Raw genomic sequence first — 26,923 nt, 5'->3', positions numbered from 1 at the left:
AATGCACAGGATCGCAAGAGGCTGCAGAGGGTTGCACTCAGCCAGCTCCATCACGGGCACAACCCTCCCCACCATCGAGAACATCTTCAAGAGGCAATGCCTCAAGAAGGCAGCATCCATCACTAAGGACCCTCACCACCCAGGACATGCCCTCTTCTCGTTACTACCACCAGGGAGGAGGTACAGGAGCCTGAAGACCCACACTCAACGATTCAGGAACAGCTTCTTCCCCTCCGCCATCAGATTTCTGAATGGTCCATAAACCCATGAACACTACCTCGTTATTCCTTTTTTTTGCATTATTGATTTATTTCGTCATTTATGGTAGTTTATGTTTTTGCACTGTACAAATTTCTTGATATGTAAGTCAGTGATAAGATTTAGATCTCTTTGTTCATCACATTTACATCGAAACCCAAAATGAAAGACATCTTTTTTGCATAGTGTTCTGAGGGCAACAGAGCATGTCCACAACTTCCTAACCCGTACGTCTTTGGAATGTGGGAGGAAACCGGAGCACCCGGAGGAAACCCACGCAGACACGGGGAGAACATACAAACAAGCGGCGGAGGGAATTGAACCCGGGTCGCTGGCGCTGTAATGCGTTACGCTAACCGCTACACTACCGTGCCTGCCTGTTTCTAATTCTGAAAGCAGAAGTACCTGCCCAGAATCAAAGAGATGCATTGTCCATTCAGTATTAAAAAAAAACTTTCTTATACATACATTCATGTACAAGATATGTTGGCTCAATTTCTGTTTTACATGAGTCAATTCACTTGCATACTGACAGATGTGTGAGTTGACCTCATCTGCCCTGCCATATCGGCACTGAGTACCATCAGTCTTGTTCAGAGACGGCTATTCATTCCTGCCATCACAATGGGCGACTCTCCTGGTTGGAGGCTTTGGGCCACTTCCCTTCAACTCTTTATGTGTGAAACAAACATGAAAGCAGCCTTTGAGTGACTTGAATGTTGTGGGCCATTGGGGCCATTGGCTGTCAGAAGCCCACTATCAGGACGGAGAATGGGAAGGTGGGAATATCTTATGTCCCTCTCCCGCCACATGTATCTCACAGATAGGGACAAGCACTCATTAAATAACCTCTGGTGGTGGCCAAACCTGTCCAGAGTAAATTGCACTTCCAACATCTCTGCCAAACCACGCCAGCAGTTAAACATGCTAACATAGAACCACAGAACACTACAGCACAGAAAAACAAGCCATTTGGCTCTTCTAGTCTGTGCCGAAATGTTATTCTGCTAGTCCCATTTACCTGCACCCAGTCCATAACCCTCCAGACCTCTCCTGTCCATGTATCTATCCAATTTATTCTTAAAACTCAAGAGTGAGCCCGCATTTACTACATCAGATGGCAGCCTGTTCCATACTCCCACCACTCTTTGAGTGAAGAAGTTCCCCCTAATCCTTTCCCCTTTCACCCTGAAGCCATGTCCTCTCGTACTCATCTCACCTAATCTAGGTGGAAAGAGCCTATTCGCATTAACTCCGTCTATACCCCTCATAATTTTGTAAACCTCTATCAAATCTCCCCTCATTCTTCTGCGCTCCAAGGAATAAAGTCCTAATCTGTCCAATCTTTCCCTGTAACTCAACTCCTGAAGACCCAGCAACATTCTAGTAAATCTCCTCTGCACTCTTTCAATCTTACTGACATCCTTCCTATATTTGGCCTCACCAATGTCCTATACAACCTCACCATAACATCCCAACTCCTGTACTCAATACTTTGATTTATGAATGCCAGGATGCCAAAAGCCCTTTTTACAACCCTGTCTACCTGTGACGCCACTTTCAGGGAACTATGTATCTGAACTCCCAGATCCCTTTGTTCCTCTGCACTCCTCAGTGCCCTACCATTTACTGTGTATGTCCTCCCTTGATTTGTCCTTCCAAAATGCAACACCTCACACTTGTCTGCATTAAATTCTATCTGCCATTTTCTGGCCCATTCCTCCATTTGGTTCAGATCCCTCTGCAAGCTTTGAAAGCCTTCCTCACTGTCCACTACGCCTCCAATCTTAGTGTCATCAGCAAACTTGCTGAGCCAATTTACTACATTATCATCTAGATCATTGATATAGACAACAGGTCACAGGTGTATACCTGCTATAAAGCAGATCGCCAATATCCCTTGAAAACCAAGGTTCCCTATGCTTTTTAACTTTGCCTCTAATCCTGGTAGGAACATGCAAACTCTGTACTCTCAAAATTTCACCTTTGAAGGCCTTCCACTTACTGAGCACATCCTTGCCAGAAAACAACTCATCCCGATCCACTCTTCCTAGATCCTTTCTCATTTCCACAAAATTGGCCTTTCTCCAATTTAGAACCTCAACTTGAGGACCAGACCTGTCCTTATCCATAATTAACTTGAAACTAATGACAGTTTTAGCCAGAGGTTGGTTAAATTGTGGAATTCCTGCCAGGTACAGCAGTGGAGGCCAGATCATTGGGGGCGTTTAAGGAAGAGATAGATAGATATCTAAATAGTTGGGGTATCAAGGGATATGGGGATAAGGCCGGAAATTGGGATTAGAATAGTTTTCTTTTCTTCTTCTTCTTCCTCCCCCATTTCTCATTTTTTCCCTTTTCCTTGGAGCAGACTCGATAGGCCGAATGGCCTGCTTCTGCTCCCTTGTCTTGTGATCTTGTGGTCACTTGACCCAAAATCCTCACCTACACATACTTCTGTCACCTGACCTGTCTGCTTCCCTAATAGGAGATCAAGTATTGCATCCTCTCTCACTGGTACCTCCACATATTGATTTAGAAAACTTTCCTGAACACATCTGACAAATTCCAAGCCATCCAGCCCTTCACAGTGTGGGAGTCCCAGTCAATATGTGGAAAGTTAAAATCCCCTACTACCACAACTTTCTGTTTCTTACATCTGTCTGCTATCTCACTACGGATTTGTTCCTCCAATTCTCTCTGACTATTGGGTGGTCTATAACACAACCCTATTAGCGTGGCCACACCTTTCCTGTTCCTCAGCTCCACCCATATGGCCTCTTGGAGAACTTACCGACAACAAATGAGATTTACTGACATGTCAGGTGAGGGATGCTGGGGTGGGTAATTGAAGGCGTGGCATTTTGGTCTTCATTGCTAAAGGGGCTGGAGTTTAAGAATGGGGAGGTTGTGTTCCCTTTGTACAGGGTGTGGGTGAGGCTGCACCTGGAATACTGAGCACCGTCGTGGTCCCTTTGCCCGAAAAGGGGATAAAGTAACACTGGCAGAAAGTCCAAAGAAGATTCACCAGGGTAATCCCTGAGACGAGAGGGTTGTCCTGTCAGGAGAGTCTAGACAGTCTAGGTCTGTATTCAGAGTTTAGTCTGAGTTTAAGAGACTGAGTGTGACCTTATTCAAACATATAATATCCTACAGGAACTTAATATCCTACACAGGGTAGATTTTGAGATGCTCCCATTAGTGGGAGAGTTACGAACAAGGGGACACTGCTACAAAAGAGGCTGGTCAGTTTGTAGAAGCTTGATCTCTCTGGGGGCGGTGAACCTCTGGAATTCTCTGTTCCTGAGAGTGGTGGAGACCGTATCATTAGATGTACTTAACAAGGAGATAAACAGCTGATATCAAATGTGAGGAATCAAATACAAAAGGCAACAAGACTTGCGAGACAAAGTCACGTTCCTCCCCAGTGCCCTGCCAATTAGCTGACAAGAAAGGCTCCAAAGAAACTGGAGCCTCCAGCCATGTCGATCAGACTGATGTTGCTGACCGTCACGAATATCCTGTCTTGGTATCTCAGCTCGAAGATCCCGCCCTGGTAGATGGAGTGCAACCCGTACTCCGCGTTCCTAGCCCAGCAGGTAGTCCTGGTGTGCTTCATGAGGAGGATGGGCTCAGGATAGGCGGTGGTCTTGTAGATGTACTGGGCCATCTGCTTATTCCTGGCATCCGATAGCAAGTCACCCGTACTGGAACCTTCCTCGAATGCCATATCCCGGTGACGGAAGTAGGTCTGGCCGTAGACGTAATAGAGACCGGTCTGTGGGACAATCAGCTCTCCGTTTGTGTACTTCACGTTGTGCAGGAATGCCAGCCCTTTGCTGGGCTCCCAAGCCTGTATCTTCTGCCCCTGGAGTTTCCTTGATGACGTTCCTGCATCACAAACAAGAAAGATGATGAGCACCGCGATGTACTTCATGGACAACGATCTTTCAGCATCACAGCAGAGGAGAAGGAAGAGCACAATACAATCCTCAGCTACGCACCCAGGTTCTATCACAGGCCCACCCAGCAGAAAAACTCAGCTGAGGATTTGAATCTCAAAGTGACTCTGATTCCCAACACTACGGAGCAAGTCTTCCCCAGACTGACTCAAAAATTGAAAGAAGTTACAGATGCTGAAAATCTGAAACAAGAACAGAAAATACCTGAAATCCTCAGGCAGTATCTGTGGAAAGAGAAACACTTAACGTTTCAGGTCCCATACTGTTTGTCGGACCTGAAACAGTAACTCTGTTCCTTTCCGACCTACTGAGTGCCCCTTCCACTGGAGAACCTAAAGGGTTGGCCTACAGGAACAGCAAGTAATTTGGAATGGGGTAACATAGAACAGTACAGCACAGGAACTTCAGCCCAGGATGTTTGTGTTGAACATGATGCTGAAGTAAGTTCTTCTGACCTCCGGTCAGACCCCACTTGGAGTATTGTGTTCAGTTCTGGTCGCCTCACTACAGGAAAGATGTGGAAGCCATAAAGAGGGTACAGAGGAGATTTACAAGGATGCTGCCTGGAATGCAGAGCATGCCTTATGAGAACAGATTGAGGGAACTTGGCCTTTTCTCCTTGAAGAGATAAAGGATGAGGGGGGAACCTGATAGAGGTGTATAAGGTGATGAGAGGTATTGATAGGGTAGATAGTCAGAGGCTTTTCCTCAGGGCTGAATTGGTGGCCACAAGAGGACATAGGTTTAAGGTGCTGGGGAGTAGATATAGAGGAGATGTCAGGGGTAAGTTTTTTACTCAGAGAGTGGTGAGTGTGTGGAATGGGCTGCCGGAAACAGTGGAGGCGGATACGATAGGGTCTTTCAAGAGACTGTTAGATAGGTACATGGAGCTGAGTAAAATAGAGGGCTATGGGTAAGCCTAGTAATTTCTAGGGTAGGGACATGTTCAGCACAGCTTTGTGGGCCGAAGGGCCTGAACTGTGCTGTAGTTTTTCTATGTTTCTATAATTCAATAGAAGAAAAATCTCTTCTGCCTGTACATGATCCATATCCCTCCATTTCCTGCACATTCATGTGTCTGTCTAACAGCCTCTTAAACGCCTCTATTGTATCTGCCTCCACCACCACCCCTGGCAGTGCATTCCAGGCACCCACCACTCTCTGTGTAAAAACTTTGCCCTGCACATCTCCCTTAAACTTTCCCCCTCTCAACTTAAACACATGTTCTCTAGTACTTGACATTTCTACCTTGGGAAAAAGATTCTCACTCCCTACTCTTATCTGTGCCTCTCATAATGTCATAGAAGTATGTCATAGTAGTCAGGTCTCCCCTCAACCCTCAGACCCTCCAGAGAAAACAATCCAAGTTTGTCCAACCCCTCCTAATAGCTCATACCCTTCAATCCAGGCAGCGTCCTGGTAGATCTGTTCTGCACCCTCTCCAAAGCATCCACATCTGTCCTGTAATGGGTCAACCAGAACTGCACACAATACTCCAAATGCGGCCTGATCGATGTTATACCAAGCTGCAACATGACTTCCAGACTCTTATACTCAATGCCCTGACCAATGAAGGCAAGCATGCCGTACGCCTCCTTTACCACCCAATCTACTTGCGTGGCCACTTTGAGTGACCTATAGACTGGACCCAAAGATCACTCTTGAGGCTAAATTATTGGCCTTTCATGCAAGAGGTGTGGAGTGTAAAAGTAGGAAAGTTTTAATGCAACCTTATTGGTGTGACCAACCCTGGAGCACTGTGTGATCTCCATTTGTAAGGAAGGTCATGCTTGCGTTGAAGGCAGTGCAGGGACAGTTGAGTAGCTTGATTCCGGGAATGAAGGGCTTGACGTAAGGTTGAGCAGAGCAGCTGTGCTACACTCAGTGGACTATGGAAGATCTGCAACAAGGTTCTCAAGGGGACTAAAGGCTGGGTGCTGAGGCGAGTGTTTCCCCTTAGTGGGGGGGTGTGCAGAACTAGGGGCGTAATTTCAGAATAAGTAGTCTCCCATTACTGTACTACTTCAATTACCTCAATGCACAGTGTAATGAATTGATCTGTACGAACGGTTTGCAAGTCAAGCTCACTGTACCTCGGTACAAGTGACAATAATAAACCAATACCAATAAAGTTTAAGATGAAGATGCGGAGGAAGGTTCAGAGGACGGTGAACCCTTGGAGAACTCTACCCCTGACAGCTGTGCAGGTGATACAGTCAAAGTGGAGACTGGCAGATATTTGAACCAGTGAAGTACAGTGGTAATGGGAGAGGGCAGGAAACTGGTGAGTGACAGATAGTAGAATCAGTGGATTGGAGCAGTAATAGAAGGGGGCAGGTGGGAAAATGGTGATGTGCCAAGACTGAATCAATCACCATCTCGATGAATGGTGGGAGCAAGCTCAAGCGATTGACTGACCCACCCCTGCTCCTGTCTCAGACATTCTCTTGACATTGTTTCCTCTTACATATCCGGCATAATCCTTCATTCAGCTCAATTAAACCACCCCTGAATTTTCCACAGATCCAAGGAATTCAGCCTATTCTGATCATAATTCAGGCGCGGTTTGGCCACTCGATGTGGTGAACAACAGACGGACAGAACAGACAATGCAGCTTTATCAGACAGTGAGCTTTCATCCTATCCCTCACCCCCACCTTCAGCTGCACAGCTTTTCTTGCCCTGGAATTGACAAATCATTGCTATTGCTGTTTTAAGAGTGTTACTTCTTTTTTTAATTAATTCGAGGGATGTGGACTGAGCCAGCATTTAATCACCCATCCTTAGTTGCCCTTGAGAAGATGGCGGTGAGCTGCCTTCTTGAACCACTGCAGTCCTTGAGGTGTGGGTGTACCCACACTGCTGTTAGGGAGCGAGTTCAAGGATTTGGACCCAGTGACGGTGAAGGAACGGTGATATACTTCCAAGTCGGGACGGTGTGCGGCTCGGAGGGCAACATCCAGGGGGTGGTGCTCCCCGTGGTTTTGCTGCCCTTATTCTTCTAGCTGGTAGAGGTGGTGGGTTTGGAAGGTGCTGTCTGAGGAGTCTCGGTGAGTTGCTGCAGTGCGTCCTGTAGATGGTACAACCTGCTGCTACTGTGCGTCGGTGGTGGAGTGGGTGGATGGGGTGCAGACTGCTGTGTTCCATGTGGTGTCAGGCTTCTAGAGTGTTGTTGAAGCTGCCCTCACCCAGGCAAGTGGAGACCGCTCCCTCACAGTCCTGACCTGAGCCTTGGAGATGGTGGACAGGCTTTAGGGAGTTCAGAGGTGAGTCACTCCCCTCAGGATTCCCAGCCTCTGACACATTATGTTCATGGCTACTCCACCCAGTTCAGTTTCTGGTCAAAGGTAACCCCCAGTGGGGGACTCAGTGACGGTAATGCCTTTGAATGTCAGGAGATGATTGCTGGATTTTGCCGGTTATCATCATTGCCTGGCACTTACGTGGCACAATATTACGGCACCTATCAGCCCAGGCCTGGATATTGCCCAGGACTTGCTGCATTTGGATATGGACTGCTTAGACTGTTACTCAGTGTAGATGGGTTGGTCAGGTGTGGTTCAGTAGGCAGAACGGTCAGCTGGTTGTGGGTTCAAGTGTGTGAGGGAGTGGCCATCACTCTGGTACAGCAAGCACTGAACTGTCAGAGATCAGAATCAGATTATTATCACTGACATATGATATGAAATGTGTTGTTTTGCGGTAGCAGTACAGCACAAGACATACGATCTATAAATTACAAAAATAAATAAATAGTGCAAACAAAAAGGAACAATGAGGTAGCGTTCATGGGTTCATGGACAAATCTGATGGCAGAGGGGAAGTAGCTGTTCCTGAATCGTTGTGTGGGTCTTCAGGCTCCTGTACCTCCTCCCCGATGGTAGTAACGAGAAGAGGGCATGTCCCGGGTGGTGAGGGTCCTCAGTGATGACCTCTCTTGGATGCATGTTGTAGGTCTCTCGGGTGAGCAATTCCCACTGACATTACCATGGATTATCGGGGTGGCCAGCATTGGTGTGACTGAGACCTGAGCTCACCTTTTAGAGAGACTGCCTTTGTCCTGTGACTCCCTATTAGATGAGCTGCAATTTTCTGTGCAGGAGGTTGCGATCCAGAACCCGACTGGCTCAGATATGGAAGGAACCGAGAGACCTCACCTGGACAGATCAGACAACAGTCACACATTAGATCAGAGATGAGACACCATAAACGTATTCTCTTTCCTCTCCTTCCCCCGATCTTTTAACCATCTGCCTCTCATTCTCCTCCTCCAGTTTCGCCAATTCCTCCCTGGTTCACCGTGTCACAGTCAGTGCCACAGATGAGTGTAGTGCAGTGGATGCTGTGTACACGGACTCTCAAAGGCATCTGGTGAAGAACCTCATGACAGACCCGTTACCACAATTTTTACAGATGGACCATAGAAAGCATCCTATCCGGATGTATCACGGCTTGGTATGGCAACTGCTCTACCCGTGACCGCAAGAAACTGCAGAGAGTTGTGGACACACAGCTCAGCGCGTCACGGAAACCAGCCTCCCCTCCATAGACTCTCTCTACACTTCTCCCTGCCTCGGGAAAGCAGCCAACATAATCAAAGACCTCACCCACCCCGGACATTCTCTCTTCTCCCCCCCCCTCCCATCAGGTAGAAGATACAAAAGCCTGAAAGCACGTACCACCAGGCTCAAGGACAGCTTCTATCCCACTGTTATAAGACTATTGAATGGTCCCCAGTACAATAAAATGGACTCTTGACCTCACAATCTACCTCGTTATGACCTTGCACCTTACTGTCTGCCTGCACTGCACTTTCTCTGTAACTGTAACACTTTATTCTGCATTCTGTTGTTGTTTTCCCTTGTGCTACCTCAATGCACTGACGTGATGAAATGATCTCTACGGATGGCATGCAAAACACAGTTTTGTTCTGTACCTTGGTACATGTGACAATAATAAACCAATTACCAATTAAAAAAATTGAGGCCCAAGGAGTTAAAGGAAGAGAGGCAAAGTGTATACAGGGTAAAACGAGAGCAGTGATGAATGGCTGTTTGTCAGGCTGGAGGGAAGTACAACAAGGGCTTTTCCCAGGAATTGGCATTCAGACAGCAGCTGTTTTGGCAGAAAGGAATAAGTTCACAGCCTCGCCTCCCCCACCTGGCAAGAGGAAGACATGCTTGGGACCTGTGACCATCTTCAAGAAAGATGGCAAATCCATCGAGGGGTAACCACAGAGGGGTCTCCCCGCACTCTGCCAAAGGGAACGTCATCACCAGGGTCCCCCTCAGCCACCTCCTCCGCCAGAAACACAACTTGGATTCCATCCATCAACAGGGACAAAGAGCTTCAAAGTCCTGGGCGTTAACATCTCGGACCACCTAACCTGAGCCCAGCACATAGGTGCAATCATGATGAAGGCGTGCTCGTGACTTAACTCTCTGAGAACCTTGAGGAAATTCGACATGTCACCAAATACTCTAATAAATCTCTGAAGAGGCACTATAGAAAATATCCTGACTGGTTGCATCACGGCCTGGTACGGCAATTCCAACGCACAGGAACACAAGAGGCTGCAGAGGGTAGTGGACACAGCCCGGTCCATCACGGGCACAGCCCTCCCCACCACTGACAGCATCTACAAGAGGGGCTGCCTCAAGAAGGCAACATCCATCATCAAGGATCCCCACCACCCGGGCCGTGCCATCTTCTCACAGCTCCTGTCGGGCAGGAGGTACAGAAGCCTAAAGTCCCACACCACCAGGTTCAGGAACAGCTACTTCCCTACAACCATCAGGTTCTTGAACCGACCTGCACAACCCTAACCCTACCTCAGCAACGGAACACTACGCACCACCTCTCGCACTGCCGTGGACTCGTCTCTGACTGGGTCTTTGTTTTGCACTAACGTCGTCTTGTACAGGCTTCTTCTTCACTGTCTTGTATAATTTATGGATAATTTATGTTCTGTGTGTTGTCTGTACCTACATGCCTGTGATGCTGCTGCAAGCATGTTTCTCACTGTACCTGTACCTCACCGTACTTGTGCACATGACAATAAACTCGACCTGACTTGACACAACATCTCTTTGAGATTTTTAAGTGCAAAGAGCAGTGTTAACCACGTACGTGACCTTTTGTGACCTTTCAAAACCTGCGACTCTGTCAATCCAGAGGGAATGTGGAGCATCCCAGTCAAACTCGGATGTCCACAGAAATCTCTCTCCATCCCATGACTGCTACATAGTGGAACACAAGACCTGATTCTACCCAAGGGGTCCACTGGGACACGATCTCAGCACAGACCAGCATAAGACAAAGGGCTGTGTCATCACCCCAGCATGTCTCTATCTTCCTCTACAATACCCCACCCCACCTCCAACAAGCTTCCCGCTGGGCTAGAACAAATCTACACGACAGGTGGGGAACTGTTCAGCCCTCATCGCCAGAACCAAGGTCACTTGAACCTCAGCCATTAAGCTGCAGCAGGCAGATGAGGTTTGCCTCGCCTGTGCTTGGAGGCCAAGCCCCAAGACACTGTCAACCCTACAATGAAGCATATGAGAGGATTGACTTCACACGAAACAACTGCAAAGGTGCTCCACCAACCTGCCCCCACCGTACAACATCATCCTCTGAGCACAAAGGTCCGTGATGAAAAGTACCAACCACTCTGTGATTCGAAGTCGAAACTAAGACCAAGTCGAAACGAGAGACTAAGGCAGCTAGGGCTTTACTCTTTGGAGAGAAGGAGGATGAGGGGAGACATGATAGAGGTATACAAAATATTAAGAGGAATAGATAGAGTGGACAGCCAGCGCCTCTTTCCTAGGGCACCAATGCTCAATACAAGAGGGCATGGCTTTAAAGTAATGGAAGTTCAAGGGAGATGTCAGAGGAAGGTTTTTTACCCAGAGTGTGGTTGGGCATGGAGTGCGCTGCCTGGGGCGGTGGTGGAGGCAGGTACATCGGTCAAATTCAAGAGATTACTAAATAGGCATATGGAGGAATTTAAAATGGATATGTGGGAGGAAGGGGTTAGATAGTCTTAGGCGAGGTTTAAAGGTCAGCAGAACATTGTGGACTGAAGGGCCTGTATTGTGCTGTACTGTTCTATGTACGTTCTATGAAACAATGAGGTAACTTAGTGATGTTGGTTAAGTGATATTGAGCAGGACACTGTTAAGAAATCCCCTGTTCTTTTTTTGGGATCTTTTGCACACTGCATGACCTCAGACTGTGCAAAGAGTCATCAGTCTACAAGTGGGACTGGGACCCACACCGTCTGATTCAGGGACACGAGTGCTCCCACTGACCAACAGCCGGGATGGAAGTTTGTGTAAGCACTGGGTCTAGAACTCTGCCTCTACGCAGACAATGAGGGTATCTCCATCCTTTACACCGTGGCTGACTCATCCCTGAATCCACACGCAATAAAGAAAGCAAAAGCACTGCTCTTAGAAAAAATTAGAATGTGTTTACCTTTCACAATGAGAGACATGTCCTGTTCATACTGTTTGGATATAGTCTGTAAAATGATGTTGAAAAAGTATAAGCTTTAAAAACATATTCCCACCCTCCCTTACCCCTGCATAACCTCACTCCCTCTCTCTTCTCCTTTAAGACACACTTTAAAGCCTACCTCTTTCACTAAGCCTTTGGTCACCTGCTCTTACACCTCCTGACACACATGGCTTGGTGTCCAATTTTGCTTCACTACCCACCCGTGACACCCTGAGGGTCACGAGGCGACACTTTCATCACAGTGGAGGTGTCCATCTTGGAACAAGACTGACGCTCCCTGTGCCCCAATGTAATACTGACAAGCGCTACACCGTCAGAGGAGCCTTCTTTAGATGAGACATTAACACAAACTCTTACAACATTTAAGAAGTATCTTGACAAGTACTTGAATTAAGGCAGAGAAGGCTACGTACCAAGTGCTGGTAAATGGCATTGGTGTCGATGTGAAATCCAAAATAAAAACTGCAGACAATCTGCTGGGGGAACTCAGCGGGTCAAGCAGCATCTGTGGGAGGAAAGGAATTGTCGACGTTTCAGGTCAAAACCCTAAATCATGTGTCCTGATTCAGGGCCTTGACCCAAACCATCCGTAATTCCTTTCCCCCCCACAGATGCTGCTCGACCCACTGAGTTCCTCCAGCAGACTGCTTGTTGCTCCAAAAAAAAACTGCAGATGCTAGAAAATCTAAAACAAAAACAGAAAATGCTGGAAACACTCAGCAAGTCAGGCAGCATCTGTGGAAAGAGGAACAGAGTCGACGTTTCAGGTCGAAGAGACTTTGTCAGTTCTGACACTTCATCGTGTGACGAAGTCTCTTCCACCTGAAACAGTGACTCTGTTTCTCTTCCCACAGATGCAGCCTGACCTGCTGAGTGTTTCCAGCATTTTCTGTTTGTATTTTAGTACAGGCGTGCACTTGATGGTTGGCATGGATACGGTGGGCTGTAGGGCCTGTTTCTGTGCTGTTTGATTCAAAGCCCCGTTGACCCTCTTGGCTGGACAGGCAAGATCCCATGGCTATATTTTGAAGAAGAGGGCAGGAGATACCATCAGTGTCATGGGGCTAATATATTGATCTCTCAATGAAACACACAGTCTGTCAGAGCGTCAGACAAGAGGCCACTTACTTCTTGCATCAGTTGTTGGATCTGCCCTCGGAATCTCCAGCACAGCTCTTCGCTGCTCTCTGCCTGCTCCCTGCTCTGACCGCTGTCGAGATCCTCATCCTCCATGGAGTCAGGGGGAGGATTCAGGATGTCCCCCGTCAGGCAGTGCATGTTGTTCTTGGAGAATATCTCCTCAATCTGGAACCGAGGGTGGAAGGCACAAGGTGAAGCTCAGAATTCAGTAACATTTACAACAGCCAAAGAGGAATTCATTGCATGTAAGATATAGGAACAGAGTTAGGCCATTCAGCCCATCAAGTCTGCTCCACCATTCGATAATAGCTGATTTTTTTCTTCACCCCATTCTCCCATCTTCTCCCTGTAACTCTTAACCCCCTTATCAATTGAGAACCTCTGCCTTAAATACACCCAATGACTTGTCTCCACAGCCCTCTGTGGCAATGAATTCCACAGATTCACCACCCTCTGGCTGAAGAAATTCCTCCCCATCTCAGTTTTAAAGGGACATCCCTTTATTCTGAGGCTGTGCCCTTGGATCCTGGACTCTCCCACTGATGGAAACATCCTCTCCACGACCACTCTATCCAGGCCTTACAGTATCCGGAAGGTTTTAATGAGATCCCCCCCTCATCCTTCTGAACTCCATTTACAGGCCCAGAGACATCAAACATTGTTAAGCCCTTCATTCCTGGGATCATACTGTGTACAAGCCACCACACAACAGGCAATTCTTCTGCTCAGAGCCAAGGTCAGCTATCAGAGGGAGATGAATCTTTGGAACTCTCTCCCTAGAGGCTGTGAATGGAGCATATGTGACGTCCGGATCGAAAGGGACTCTAGAGATCAGGCAACGGTCGAGCAGCGATGGTGGAGCAGATTCAAGAGCTGAATTGCTTCGTCCTGCTTCTGTTTTCAATGTCCTGCAACAAAACTTCCAGGAATATTTCTGAGCAGAGTTGGGAACTCCGGGTCTAACCAAGAAAAGAGAGTCAAATCTGCTCAGAGTGTGAGACCAGAGCAGGAGACACACGGACCTCAACCATAGTCCCAGGACTGAGTATCTGCACCTTGTGATCTAACCAAGATCTAGATTTCAAAAACCATCACTGAAAAAGATTAATTGGCCAAGCATTTTGCACACAAAATGCTGGAGGAACTCAGCGGATCAGGCAGTGTCTCTGGAGGGAAATGTTTGGGTCAAGACCCTTCATCTGCACTGAAAGGTAGAGGGGAGAGAACCAGTATGAAGAGGTGGAGCGAAGTCTTTTATGTGCTGCTCCAGATTCCAGCACCTGCAGTCTCCTGTGTCTCCATTCTGCTGCTCCACTGCAAGGGATGCCCACTTTGAAGACGTTTTTCGACGGCTGTTCTGTGAGACCCTCCCTCACTGCTCCCCCTCTGCTGCTCTCCTGCTCCTCAACCCCCCCTTCCCGCCACCTCTTTATACCGGCTACCTCCCTTTTGGTCCAGATGAAGGGTCTCGACCCCTGGTGCTGATTGGTAATAGGTTTAATATTGTCACTTGTACCAAGATGCAGTGAAGAACTTTGTTTTACGTGCTATCCTGACAGATTACTTCATCCATAAATTCATCGAGGTAGTACAAGGGAAAAGCAATAATAGAATGCAGAATATAGTGTTACAGTTACAGGAAATTGGAATTGGAATAGGTTTATTACTGTCACATGTACCGAGGTGCAGTAAAAAGCTTTTGTTTTGCATGCCATCCATACAGATCATTTCATCACATCAGTGCATTGAGGGAGTACAGGGGAAAACAATCACTGAATGCAGAATAAAGTGTTACAGTTACAGAGAAAGTGCAGTGCAGGCAGACAATAAGGTGCAAGGTTGTAACAAAGTAGATTGTGAGATCAAGAGTCCATCTTATCGTACTAGGGAACCGTTCAATAGTCTTATAACAGCGGGACAGAAGCTGTCCTTGAGCCTGGTGGTATGTGCTTTCAGGATTTTGTATCTTCGGCCCGATTGGGGGGGGGGGGGAGAAGAGAGAATGTCCGGTGTAGGTGGGGGTCTTTGATTTTCTGGCTCCACCCTGTGCAGTGCAGGTGGACAAATAAGGTGCAAGGCCATGACGAGATAGATTGAGGGACCAAAAGTTCATTTTTACCGTATATGAGGTCGGTACAAGAGTCTGATAACAGCAGGGTAGAAGCCGTTCTTGAGCCTGGTGGTACGTGTTCTCAAACTGGGGAGACATCATCCCCACACCAGCTCCATAAGAATTTGGTACATTTCAATGAGATCACTCCATATTCAGTCTGATTAACCCCTTCTCTTACAACAAGCACTGCTCCAGGAATCAATCTAGTGAATCTTTTATTGCATTCCCTCTATCCTTCAGTTGGTATGGAGACCGGACCTGTACACATTATTCCAGCTTTTCCCTATATAAGTTCAATAAGATGGGCTACTGCAGGCATCAGGGCAGGCACAGTAGTGTAGCGGTTAGCGTAACGCTATTACAGCGCCAGCGACCCGGGATCAGTTCCAGCCGCTGTCTGTAAGGAGTTTGTACGTTCTCCCTGTGTCTGCGTGGGTTTCCTCCGGGTGTTCCGGTTTCCTCCCACATTCCAAAAATGTACGGGTTAGATAGTCGTGGGCGTGCTATGTTGGCGCCGGAAGCGTGGTGACACTTGCAGGCTGCCTCCAGAACACTCTATGCCAAAGATGCATTTCACTGTACATGCGACTAATAAAGAGATCTTATCTTACTGGTAACGTTTGCAAAGCGCTATCAGATGTCTCTCTGTCTCACACAATGCCAATTACCTTTCATCACACCAGAATTGTCCTTGCCTTCTGCTGCCTCGGCCTCAAGCCCTGGAACTCCCTCCCTAAATTTCTATCACTTTCTCCTTTCAAAGTGCTTCAATCCAACGTCTTTGATGGAGGTCTGGTCACCTGTCCCAACATGGCTCAGTGAAGCAGTTTGTTCAAAGAAGCAATGTGGGAATCCTTGCTTCCATTAAGTGCTCCATAGATGATCTGTTGTTGCTTCCATGTTTTCTTACAACTAGGAGGCCATTCAGCCTGTTGAATCTATGCTGGCTCACAGAGCATTCCCATCCCCCCAACTAATTTACCAGTAACCTACTCTCTCCACATTCCCATCAAGTCTACACACCAGGGGTAATTAACAGCGGCCAATTAACCTACCAGCCCACACAGTCTTTGGAAAGCGGGAGGAAACCAGTGCACCAACGGGAGAGCATGCAAACTCCACATAGATGGTGCCGGAGGCTGGGATCGAACCCAGGTCACTGGAGCTGTACCATTGTGTCACTCAGGGCACTACACCAATGGAAGATGGTGGTGCTACCAGAAGAAGCTGTAAACAAGTTCAAGGACAGTTCCTTATTCCCAGGAATCTTGCTGTGAGTCCTCAGGCACACATCACATTGCCTGTGATGGAGACTTTCCTGCATCAGCTGCCCAGACTTACTGGCACATACCTGAGTAAGCCTTTGCTGCATCAGGCTCTGCTGATCCACCTCCCGTACGTGACGCTGAGGGAAACACCCACATTACAACACAGAAGGAAGCCATCGAGCCACTGAATCCATGTCAGCTCCCAGCACAGCTATCCCTTCAACGCCATTTCCCTCCATTTCTCACATACCCATCAACTGCCCCTTGACTCTCCCACACTAGGGCTAATTCATGGTGTCCTAGTAACCTGCCCGCACGTCTTTGGGATGTGGGAGGAAGCCGGAGTTCCCAGAGGAAACCCACGTGGTCGCAGGGAGAACACGAAAACTCCCTGTGGTCGGCACCCGGGACCAGGATCGAACCTGGGTCGCTGGAGCTGTGAGGCAGCTACACGAACCACTACACCATGACACCAGCGACATGGTGTCATGACAACAACCTTTCCCCCAATGTCAGCAAACAAAAGAGCTGGTCATCAACTTCAGGAAGGGGGTCGGTGTACATGCTTCTGTTTACATCGACGGCGCCGAGGTCAAGAGAGTTGACAGCTTCAAGTTCCTCGGAGTGAACATCACCAATTGCCTGTTCTTGTCCAACCACATAGACGCCACGGCTAAGAAAGCTCACCAGTGCCTCTACTTCCTCAGAAGGCTGAAGAAATTTGGCACGTCCCCTTTGACCCTCACCATTTCTTATAGATGCACCACAGAAAGCATCTTATCCTTTTGTATCACGGCTTGGTACAGCAACTGCTCTGCCCAGGACCGCAAGAAACTGCAGAGAGTTGTGGACACAGCCCAGCGCATCAAGGAAATCAGCCTCCCCTTCACGGACTCTGTCTACACCTCGCACTGCCTCAGTAAAGCAGCCAACATAATCAAAGACCCCACCCACCCTGGACATTCTCTCTTCTCCCCCCTCCCATCAGGTAGAAGATACAAAAGTCTAAAAGCAGGTACCACCAGGCTCAAGGGCAGCTTCTATCCCCACTGTTATAAGACAGTCTCCTAATATGATCAGGTGGCTCTTGACCTCACAATCTACCTCGTTATGACCTTGCACCTTATTGTCTGCCTGCACTGCACTTTCTCTGTAACTGTAACACTTTATTCTGCATTCTGTTATTGTTTTCCCTTGTACTACCTCAATGCACTGATGTGATGAAATGATCTGTATGGATGGCACGCAAAACAAAGTTTTTCACTGTACCTCGGTACACGTGACAATAATAATTTGCACTACTGTCATCCGAAGGATCAATCGCATCATTTACCCCAAAGGTTGTATGTCCAGGAATTTCCCTGCCTATTTGCAATGCTATATATATCTCCAAAATGCCAAATGAAACCAGGCTAACCCTCGAGATGACAGATGAATGCTTAGATGCAACTGAGGTTTCGACTTGGTTGCCTGAGAAACTTCAGCACATTGGACCAGAGCCAGCTGCCACATTCTGTCCCCTGCTGGCACTAGCTGATAACCTCTCATTCGAAGAAAGGGCCATTAGGCAGGGTACCACTTACGTTGGAGAGGGAATTATCTGTGTCACACTGGGGAAGGGCTATAGAGTTAAAACTCCACCTGGAGATGTCCTGAGGCATGAACAGGTCGGCATGTATAAGACAAATCATAAATTATCACCATGGACACCCTGAGTGGTAAATTGGTTTATTATTGTCACATGAACAGAGGTACAGTGAAAAACTTTGTTTTACATGTTATCCATACAGATCATTTCATCACATCAGTGCATTGAGGTAGTACAAGGGAAAACAATAACAGAATGCAGAATATAGTGTTACAGTTACAGAGAAAGTGCAGTGCAGGCAGACAATAAGGTGCAAGGTCATAATGAGGTAAGACTTCTTTATTAGTCACATGTACATCAAAACACACAGTGAAATGCATCTTTTGCATAGAGTGTTCTGGGGGCAGCCCGCAAGTGTCGCCACGCTTCCGGCACCAACATAGCACGCCCACAACTTCCTAACCCCTACATCTTTGGAATGTGGGAGGAAACCGGAGCACCCGGAGGAAACCCACGCAGACACGGGGAGGACGTACAAACTCCTTACAGACAGTGGCTGGAATTGAACCCAGGTCGCTGGCGCTGGAATAGCGTTACGCTATCAAGAGCATTGTCCATTCTGGATGTAGTTCAGGACTGTTTGCCTCCAACATCTCTCCCCACCACAGCCATCACTCCAGTCTCCCTCCATACTTTTGCTCCGGCTCCTGGCAGGTCCTATTAGATAGAGCCTGGACTTTCTGCCCTGCATGTGTTATACTGAAGTACAACTGGAACACCACCTTCAAATCCCGTCACCACACACCAGGAAGGCTGTGACAGTCCTGCAGATGTACTCAAACGATTAAGAATCAGAATCCGGTTTATTATCATTGACATACGTCATGAAATTTGTTGTTTTGCGGCAGCAGTACAATGCAAGACATAAAGTTACTATGTCACAAAAATAAATAAATAGTGCAAAAGAAGAATAACAAGGTGGTGTTCATGGACCGTTCGGATATCTGATGGCGGAGGGGAAGAAGTTGTTCCTGAATCGTTGAGTGTGGGCCTTCAGGCTCCTGTACCTCCTCCCTGATGATAGTAACGAGAAGAGGGCATGTCCCAGATGGTGAGGGTCCTCAGTGACGGATGCCGCCTTCTTGAGGCACCTCCTCTTGAAGATGTCCTCGATGGTGGGGAGGGTTGTGCCCGTGATGGAGCTGGCTGAGTCTACAACCCTCTGCAGCCTCTTGTGATCCTGTGCATTGGAGCCTCCATACCAAGAGGTGATGCAACCAGTCAGAATGCTCTCCACCGTACATCTTTAGAAATTTGCAAAAGTCTTTGGTGACATCCCAAATCTCCTCAAACTCTTGATGAAGTAGATCCACTGGTGTGCCTTCTTTGTGATTGCATCAATGTGCAGTTCTAGGCTGCAGAGCTAGACTAGAGAAGCTGGGGCGGTTTTCTTTGGAGGTTTACAGGAGATTCTGTTGAAGAAGACAGGTTCTGTATGACTTGATGGAGGTGTATGAGATTATGAGGGGCATAGATAGAGTGGACAGCCAGCACCTTTTCCCCAGGATGGCAGTGGCCAATACCAGAGGACATCTGTTTAAGGTCAGAGGAGGAATGTTTAGGGGAGATGTCAGAGGTAGTTTCTTTACACAGAGAGTGGTGGGTGCCTGGAACGCACTGCCAGGGGTGGTGGTAGAGGCTAATACAATATGGACATTTAAAAGGCTCTTAGATAGGCACATGGATGGAAGAAAAATGGAGGGTTATGGGCTGTGTAGGAGGGAAGGGCTAGATTGATCATGGAGGAGGCATTCAAAAGATTCGGCACAACATCGTGGGCCAAAGGGCCTGTACTGTGCTGTACTGTTCTATGTTCTACTCTACCAATGGACCTGATGACAGGTTTAGACCCAGAGTGAAGCTGTGCCATTTATGATGTTTCTAGAGCCAGGGGCACAGACTTCACATCATCTAAGTCAGTGATAATAATTCTGATTCTGAAGTGAAGGGTAAATAATGCATGGGAGGAGCGAGAGAAATTACACTGCAAAAAGTGATGGTTTGGAACTCTGCCTGCAAGGATCCAAGTTCCAAGTTTAAGTTTATTGTCATGGGCATACATACCCATGATATAACTACCATGAAAATTAGCTTTTTGCAGCAGCAGCACAGTACGTTACAGACATACAGATGTATTAACATAAACTTAGCATTGCTGCACTTGAGATAAAATTATTTCCAGTGTGGACCTAATTGGCTGGAGGGCTTCTCTCTGCAGTGTAAAAGTCTGTGATTCCTGACACCAATCAGCTCATGTTCCCATCTCCTGTGTCTGTTGATTTAATACCCCAGTGCTATCTCTCACCCTCAGGAGAAGACTGAACTCCTGTGGGTTCCAGTACAGTCCTGGGGGGCTTTTACTGTCAAGCATTACCCCCTCCAACCAAGAGTAGAAGTGAAACTCTACACTTCCCACTGCCAGATGAGGGGAGGGGAGGGTGCAGCAAATTCCTTTGTTGTAGCCTGAATGCCACAAATAAACCCTTTACTTTGTTCCCAAGCCTTACAGAAACTAAACACACACAGGAAACAGCCGACAAGCCAGAAGCAGCAATGTTCCATTTTATCTGAGCCTCATCCTTTAAAATCTCAGCGTCCAACTTGCCCAGGGCAGAGGTCGCCTGGGCTACACAATTATAACTCAAGCTGACTCCAGTCTTGGTCCAATCCAAGGACACAGGCTGTTATTCTTTACCCCGCATCTAATGCCGTTAAGTGTGGCCATCTCAAACTTTGTGTTTGGGATGAAACTCCAATGATTGTTGAGGGCAAGTGAGCTGACACTGACCTGACACACATACTCAGGTCCCGTCAGGCTGGAGTTAGGCAGCAGACCTCCGTCCCTGCTCTCCACACCCCCCACCACCTCATTCCCCGCTCCCCACACCCTCCCTACCCACTCCCCACACACCCTGCTCCTCAAACCCTCACCCCCCCCCGCTCTACTCCCCACACCCTCACCCCGTTCCCCACACCCTCCCTACCCACTCCCCACACCCCGCTTCTCAAACCCTCACCCCCCGCTCTACTCCCCACACCCTCACCCCGTTCCCTACCCCTCACTCCCCGCTCCCCACACCCTCGCTCCCCGTTCTACTCCCCACACCCTCGCTCCCCACACCCTCGCTCCCCACACCCTCACACCCATTCCCCACCCCTCACTCCCCGTTCTACTCCCCACACCCTCGCTCCCTGTGGCAAAATGAAAACAATCACTTGTCCCACACTGAGGCTGCTGTTTTGATTAGAATCGTGACTCACACCTTGCTCTGGTGATGATGACTAACGAAGTTACCTTCCCTGTGCGGTGTCTGGGCTACTGCATGCTGTTTAAACAAAGACAGGCTCAGTACCCAGTTTCTGACCTTTAACGGGTGGTGTTAGACAGACACATTTCCCCTTATGACACCCAGTACTAATGTATTTCCAACGAGAAAGCTTGCAAAGGTGAGATCATCCAGCCACTAATCTCCTGTTCACCGGAGCATCCTTATTGATGTACAAACAGAAAATAGGAATTTCCCTTTGGTTGCTCACCGGCTAAAAACAGCACCTCCTAATTATAGCATTGCAAGTGACTGCATTGGGAAGTGAAGTCAGATTAAATTAGTACTTTACAGCATTCCCAGACACCCAAAAGTTTTTTGTAAACAGTGTAAAACATTTGGAAGTGTGAGCCACGGTGAGAAGAACCTCAGACCAAGAGCGCTGGGTTTGAGTCCAACAGGGCAGAGCTTTATGCTGAGTGTTCAATGGAAAACAAAACGTTGTCCAAATCTGGATATCCTTCTCCAAAACCGTCTCAAGGGATCTCACAAAGCAGCACTGGGGCAGGAAAGGCCATTCAGCCCATCGAGCCTATCCTGTCATTTAATCAAATCATGTACTTCAGGTGAAAGTCAGGTTTATTGTCATCTGCACAAGTCCATGTGTGCACAGGTACAGTGAAAAACCTGCAGCAGCATCACAGGCACATAGCACCATACACACAGCAGTCACAAGAAAAACAAATTATACACAATTTTTATAAGAAAGAATACAATTAGAACAAAAAATAGTCTGCTTTAGTGCAAAGTGATGAAAGTGCTAAGCTCCAGTGATTAGGGTTGTGCAGGTTGGTTCAAGAACCGACTGGTTGAAGGGAAGTAGCTGTCCCTGAACCTGGTGGTGTGGGACTTCAGGCTTCTGTACCTCCTGCCCGATGGTAGCTGCGAGAAGATGGCACGGCCCGGATGGTGGGGATCTTTGATGATGGATGTTGCCTTCTTGAGGCAGCGCCTCCTGTAGATACTCCCGATGGTGGGGAGGGATGTGCCCGTCGCAAACCATCCTGCCTTCGTGAAGCCGCTGAAGTCCATCTGGGGAAATGTTCCCATGGTGTTGTAGGGGAGGGCGATCCCAGCGTCAGACCCAGCAGTGATGAAGGACCGATGATCTATTTCCAAACCAGGATGGGGTGTGACTTGGAGGAGAACATTCAGGTGGTGGTGCCCCCATATACCCACTAACTCAGTGGAGGCATGGGCTTGGGAGATGCCGTTGGAGTAGCCTGGTGAGTAAATGCTGAGCAGCTTGTAGGTGTTACACACCACTGGAGACTGAGGATGTGGAGGGCAGGCGTGAGATGGGTCTGGCAATGTCAGTGTTTTGCCTCACAGGCTCCAAGACGAAACCAGGTCAACTACACAAAGTGTTAAAACATCCTGGCTAGTGCACATATTCAAGTGTTGCGGTTATCACTCACTAGGACAGAGTTTATTGCCAATAAGCCAACATAATCAAAGACCCCACCCACTCCAGACATTCTCTCTTCTCCCCCCTCCCGTTGGGCAGAAGATACAAAAGCCTGAAAGCACGTACCACCAGGCTCAGGGACAGCTTCTACCCGCTGTTATAAGACTTTGAATAGTTCCCTAATACGATAAGATGGACTCTGATCTGAAAATCTACCTCATTATGACCTTGCACCTTATTGTCTGCCTGCACTGCATTTTCTCTGTTGCTGTTAAACTTGTTTCTGTATTCTGTTATTGTTTTCCCTTGTACGACCTCTATGTACTGATGTAATGAAATGATCTGTATGGATGGCATGCAAAACAAAGTTTTTCCACTGTACCTCGGTACATGTGACAGTAATAAACCAATTTACCAATTCCCTAGTTAATTCAAAACTGAGTGGCTTACTGGGTCAGTTCAGAGGGCAGTGAAGAATCAACCACTTTAAGTGGGTTTAGAGTCACATACGACAAATTTCAGTGCAATAAAAGTCTGTGATAATAAACCTGTTCCTGATGAGCGGATATAGACATCGGAATTTCTTCCTAAATGACGCACTTGAACCAGATGGGTTTGTACAATAATCTGCTGGTTTCATGATCACAGTGACAGATGTTAGCTTGTTGATCAAGATTTATTTAATTAGTAAACTAAATTTACATGCTATTAGACCATAATACCATAAGATATAGGAACAGAATTAGACCATTTGGCTGGCACACAGAGCAATTTCATCAATTCCACATTCTACACATTTTTCTGCAACATTTTCTCTCTCACACTGCAATCGGTAATTGGGTTATTACTGAGGCATAGTGAAAAACTGTGCTTTGCATGCCATGCATACAGATCATTCCATACAGAAGTACATCGAGGTAGTAAGAAGAAAAAACAGTAACAGAATGCAGATTATATGACCATTAACACTCCCGACCTAATTTTCCCATGACCCACCTACTAGCAGCCTATTAACCCACCGACCCGCACGCCTTTGGGATGTGGGAGGAGACCGGAGCACCCGGGGGAACTCCACACAGTCATAGGGAGCATGTGCAAACTTCACACGGGCAGACCCAGGGGTCAGGGTTGAACCTGGGTCTCTGGAGCTGTGAGGCAGCAGCACTCTTTCTCTCTCTGTTTGTAATTTCAAGGTTGTAAACAACAGAATGGACTGTGACTGGCAGTAAGTGATCTGGGAGGATGGAATTTCCAGCTTTATGTTAGCCAAAAAACACAAACAATAACCCACTTCTTTAATTCAATGCCCAGAATCTTCACCTCTCCAAGGAAACTATCTCAAGTTTCATGCTACAACAGCATGAACTGACTCAGCGAGGCAAATGGAGTGGGCTGTGACCACAGCTCTGGAGACCCCCTCACTCAAGCCAGAGGGGGCTGACAAACTGCCAGTGGGGAGGAGGTCCTGCTGTGGAGGAACACAGGGACGGGCACACAGCCCTCCAACCTGTTCCACCATTGAACGAGCTCACACCCAATCTGGGATCTACAACCCCCACCATTTCCCCAACTTCTAATATCTTTTGTTCACAGAAAAATTAACCTGGAGCCATAGCTACACAGAAAGAAGCCAGTCTGCCTACTGGGTCTATACCAGAAGATTCAATGCAGATTTTTAATTAACAATACACCCAGCATTGATTGCTGTTTCTGTATTAAGTACTATGTTGTATAAAGTACTATGACCACTTTGTACTTCAATGAACTTTGTCTTTTTTGTTCTAGTTGTGTTCTTTCTTATAAAAATTTTGTATATTTTGTTTAATTTATGTTGTGAATGCTGCTTACATGATGCTGCTGCTGCAAGTAAGTTTTTCATTGCACCTGTGCACACATGAACATGACAATAAACTCTGATTTTGACTTTGTTTGCAGAGCAGAGTTCTATTCAACTCTGCTTTGTCGAAGTGTTTCGAAACTTCAAACCTGGATCTAATCCCTCCCTCCCTGCCCCTCATCCCAGTCTCCCCAACCAACAGGGACAGATTCTCTCCATCTGACCTCTCAGATCCCTTTACTACTTTACTCTACACTTCCCAACTCCCTAGGGAGTGAAGAGCAGGAGTTTTGATGGTGTGGGAGACAGTGGCCTGACAATCGTTGGTGGGGTCATGGTCATGGTCAAGGGGTAGGTGTGAGGAAGTGTACAAGGGCTGCAAAGCAGAGTTCCTGAGTTCTTCCAGCAATCTGTTCTTTGCTGTCTTGGGAGACATGAGCCCAGAGCGTTTGTGTCACTGAAGGAGGAACGTTGGGTGTGAGAGCCCCGGACATTGTTGTGGGAGATGTCGGGGTGACTAGTGGGCGAAGAACATCTTCTTCAGATCCTTGCTCATCCATACCTTCAACCTGTGCCTTCTGTTTTAGATACTTGTATGGGGAAACGTTTCCTACTATCTACTCTATCTGCACCTCCCAACATTTTGTATACCTTTAGATTAGATCTAAGCCTGCAACTCCCAATCCCATGTCCCAACCATCCACCTACCGGATACTGAAAGGCCTGGATAGAGCGGACGTGGGGAGCATGTTTCCATAAGTGGGAGAGTCCAGGATTCGAGGGGCACAGCCTCAGAGTAAAGGGATGCCCCTTCACAACTGAGATGAGGAGGAATTTCTTCAACCAGAGAGTGGTGAATCTGTGGAATTCGTTGCCACAGACGGCTGTGGAGGCCACCAATGGGTGTATTTAAGGCAGAGATTGATAGGCTTTTGATTGGTGAAGGGGTTAAGGATAACGGGGAGAAAGGGATTGGGGAAAAAAAAATCAGCCTTGATTGAATGGCCCAGCAGACTCGATGGGCCGAATGGCATGATTCTGCTCCTGTATCTTCCAGGGAAGACCCAACATCACTTTCTCAGAGGACAACTGGAATGGGCAAGGCATAAATCCAAGTCTTGCCAGCAACAATCGCACCCTGGAAATGAAGAATGAATGAGCCATACACAGAAATAGGCCCTTTGGCCCACCACATCCATGCTAACTATCAAGTACCTCTCCACACTGATCTGCTTTACCAGTACTTGGTCCATAGCCTACTCTTTGTTTCGGTGATTCAAACATTTGCCCAGATAGTCTTCAAATGTTGTGACAGTCTCGGCCTCCACCACCTTCTCAGTGTATGTTCCATCCTTGAAAACTTCTTCCTCAGGCCCCACCTAAACCTCACTCCTCACTCCTCACCTTAAACCTGTGCCCTCTGGTCTTAGATGTGTCTGCCACAGGGAGGAGTTTCTTACCATCAACCTTATCAACATCCCTCAGAACGCTGTACACCTCCATCAGCCTCCTCTGCTCAAGGGAAAACAACCCCAGCCTATCCAGTCATTCCCCAGACTCAGACGTCCCAGAACATGCCATGTTCTTTGGACAGAGAGACTGGTTTTTCAGTTCACTGAGCTATAGCGGTTGAACTCTTGTCAGTGTCCCCTCCTTCCCCACTTGTCCTGAAGGTGCTGACTGCTTGCTGAGGTTCAGGACAGAGACAAACCTCTCCTGGAAATCTCTCACCAACATGAGCTCATAAGCTTCAAACTCGGTAGGGAATTTAGAACTACATTCAACCCAAACAGACAGAGATAAGCAAAGTAGAGTCACTGAGTTGTACAGCACAGAAAAAGGCCCTTCAGTCCATCTCATGCATACTGACCTCTTTGCCCATCTACTCTAATTCCATTTGTCCCATTAGATTAAGATCTCTTTATTAGTCACAAGTAAATCGAAACACAGAGTAAAATGCATCTTTTGCGTAGAGTGTTCTGGGGGCAGCCCGCAAATGTCGACACACTTCCGGTGCCAACATAGCATGTCCACAGCCACTCCCCTGACTCCCCACACCCTTCCCCACCACACAGACAGTGCCAGAGGTCAGGATTGAACCCAGGTTACTGAAACTGCTGGCAGCTCTACTAGCTATTCTGCTGCACTACATCCAAGTTGACCCTGGGCCAAGTACAGTTCCTTCTGATTTCCTTCCAGGAATTTCCCCCAGCCAAGTGTCTGAGAATCAATCTTCAGTTGTGAGAGACTCAGCAATGTTCTTAAGTATCAGGACCAAAACAACCCAATTCAAGGACACATTACAAACTTGGGAGTAGTCCAGTAATTGGCTGGGTAAACACGGAGCCATCAGGGGATCAGGGGATGAGCTGAAACGTTGGGTCAGCAGTTAAGATCCTCTCTGCTGAGGTAGCAGGCTATAGATCCAAACCAGTCCTG

At 47.6% G+C, this 26,923-nt stretch overlaps 1 protein-coding gene across 1 annotated transcript in view; it reads right to left on the bottom strand.

The window, feature by feature from the left end:
* Nucleotides 1-278: 278 nt before the first annotated feature.
* The window catches only part of tnfsf10 (TNF superfamily member 10), a 34,950-nt gene continuing 8,305 nt past the window's right edge, over nt 279-26,923 (bottom strand). The window contains exons 2-5 of the mRNA XM_052018797.1: nt 12,873-13,049; nt 11,703-11,748; nt 8,258-8,377; nt 279-4,149 (exon numbers count right to left, since the gene is read on the bottom strand). Of these exons, the coding sequence (XP_051874757.1) occupies nt 3,698-4,149; nt 8,258-8,377; nt 11,703-11,748; nt 12,873-13,049 (795 nt within the window). The 3' untranslated portion in view covers nt 279-3,697. The remainder of the gene's footprint in view (nt 4,150-8,257; nt 8,378-11,702; nt 11,749-12,872; nt 13,050-26,923) is intronic.

This window comes from Pristis pectinata, chromosome 6 (assembly GCF_009764475.1).
Source record: "Pristis pectinata isolate sPriPec2 chromosome 6, sPriPec2.1.pri, whole genome shotgun sequence".
NCBI lineage: Eukaryota > Metazoa > Chordata > Chondrichthyes > Rhinopristiformes > Pristidae > Pristis > Pristis pectinata.
Note: the sequence above shows the minus strand (reverse complement) of the source record. Positions and strands in the feature narration are given on the sequence as shown.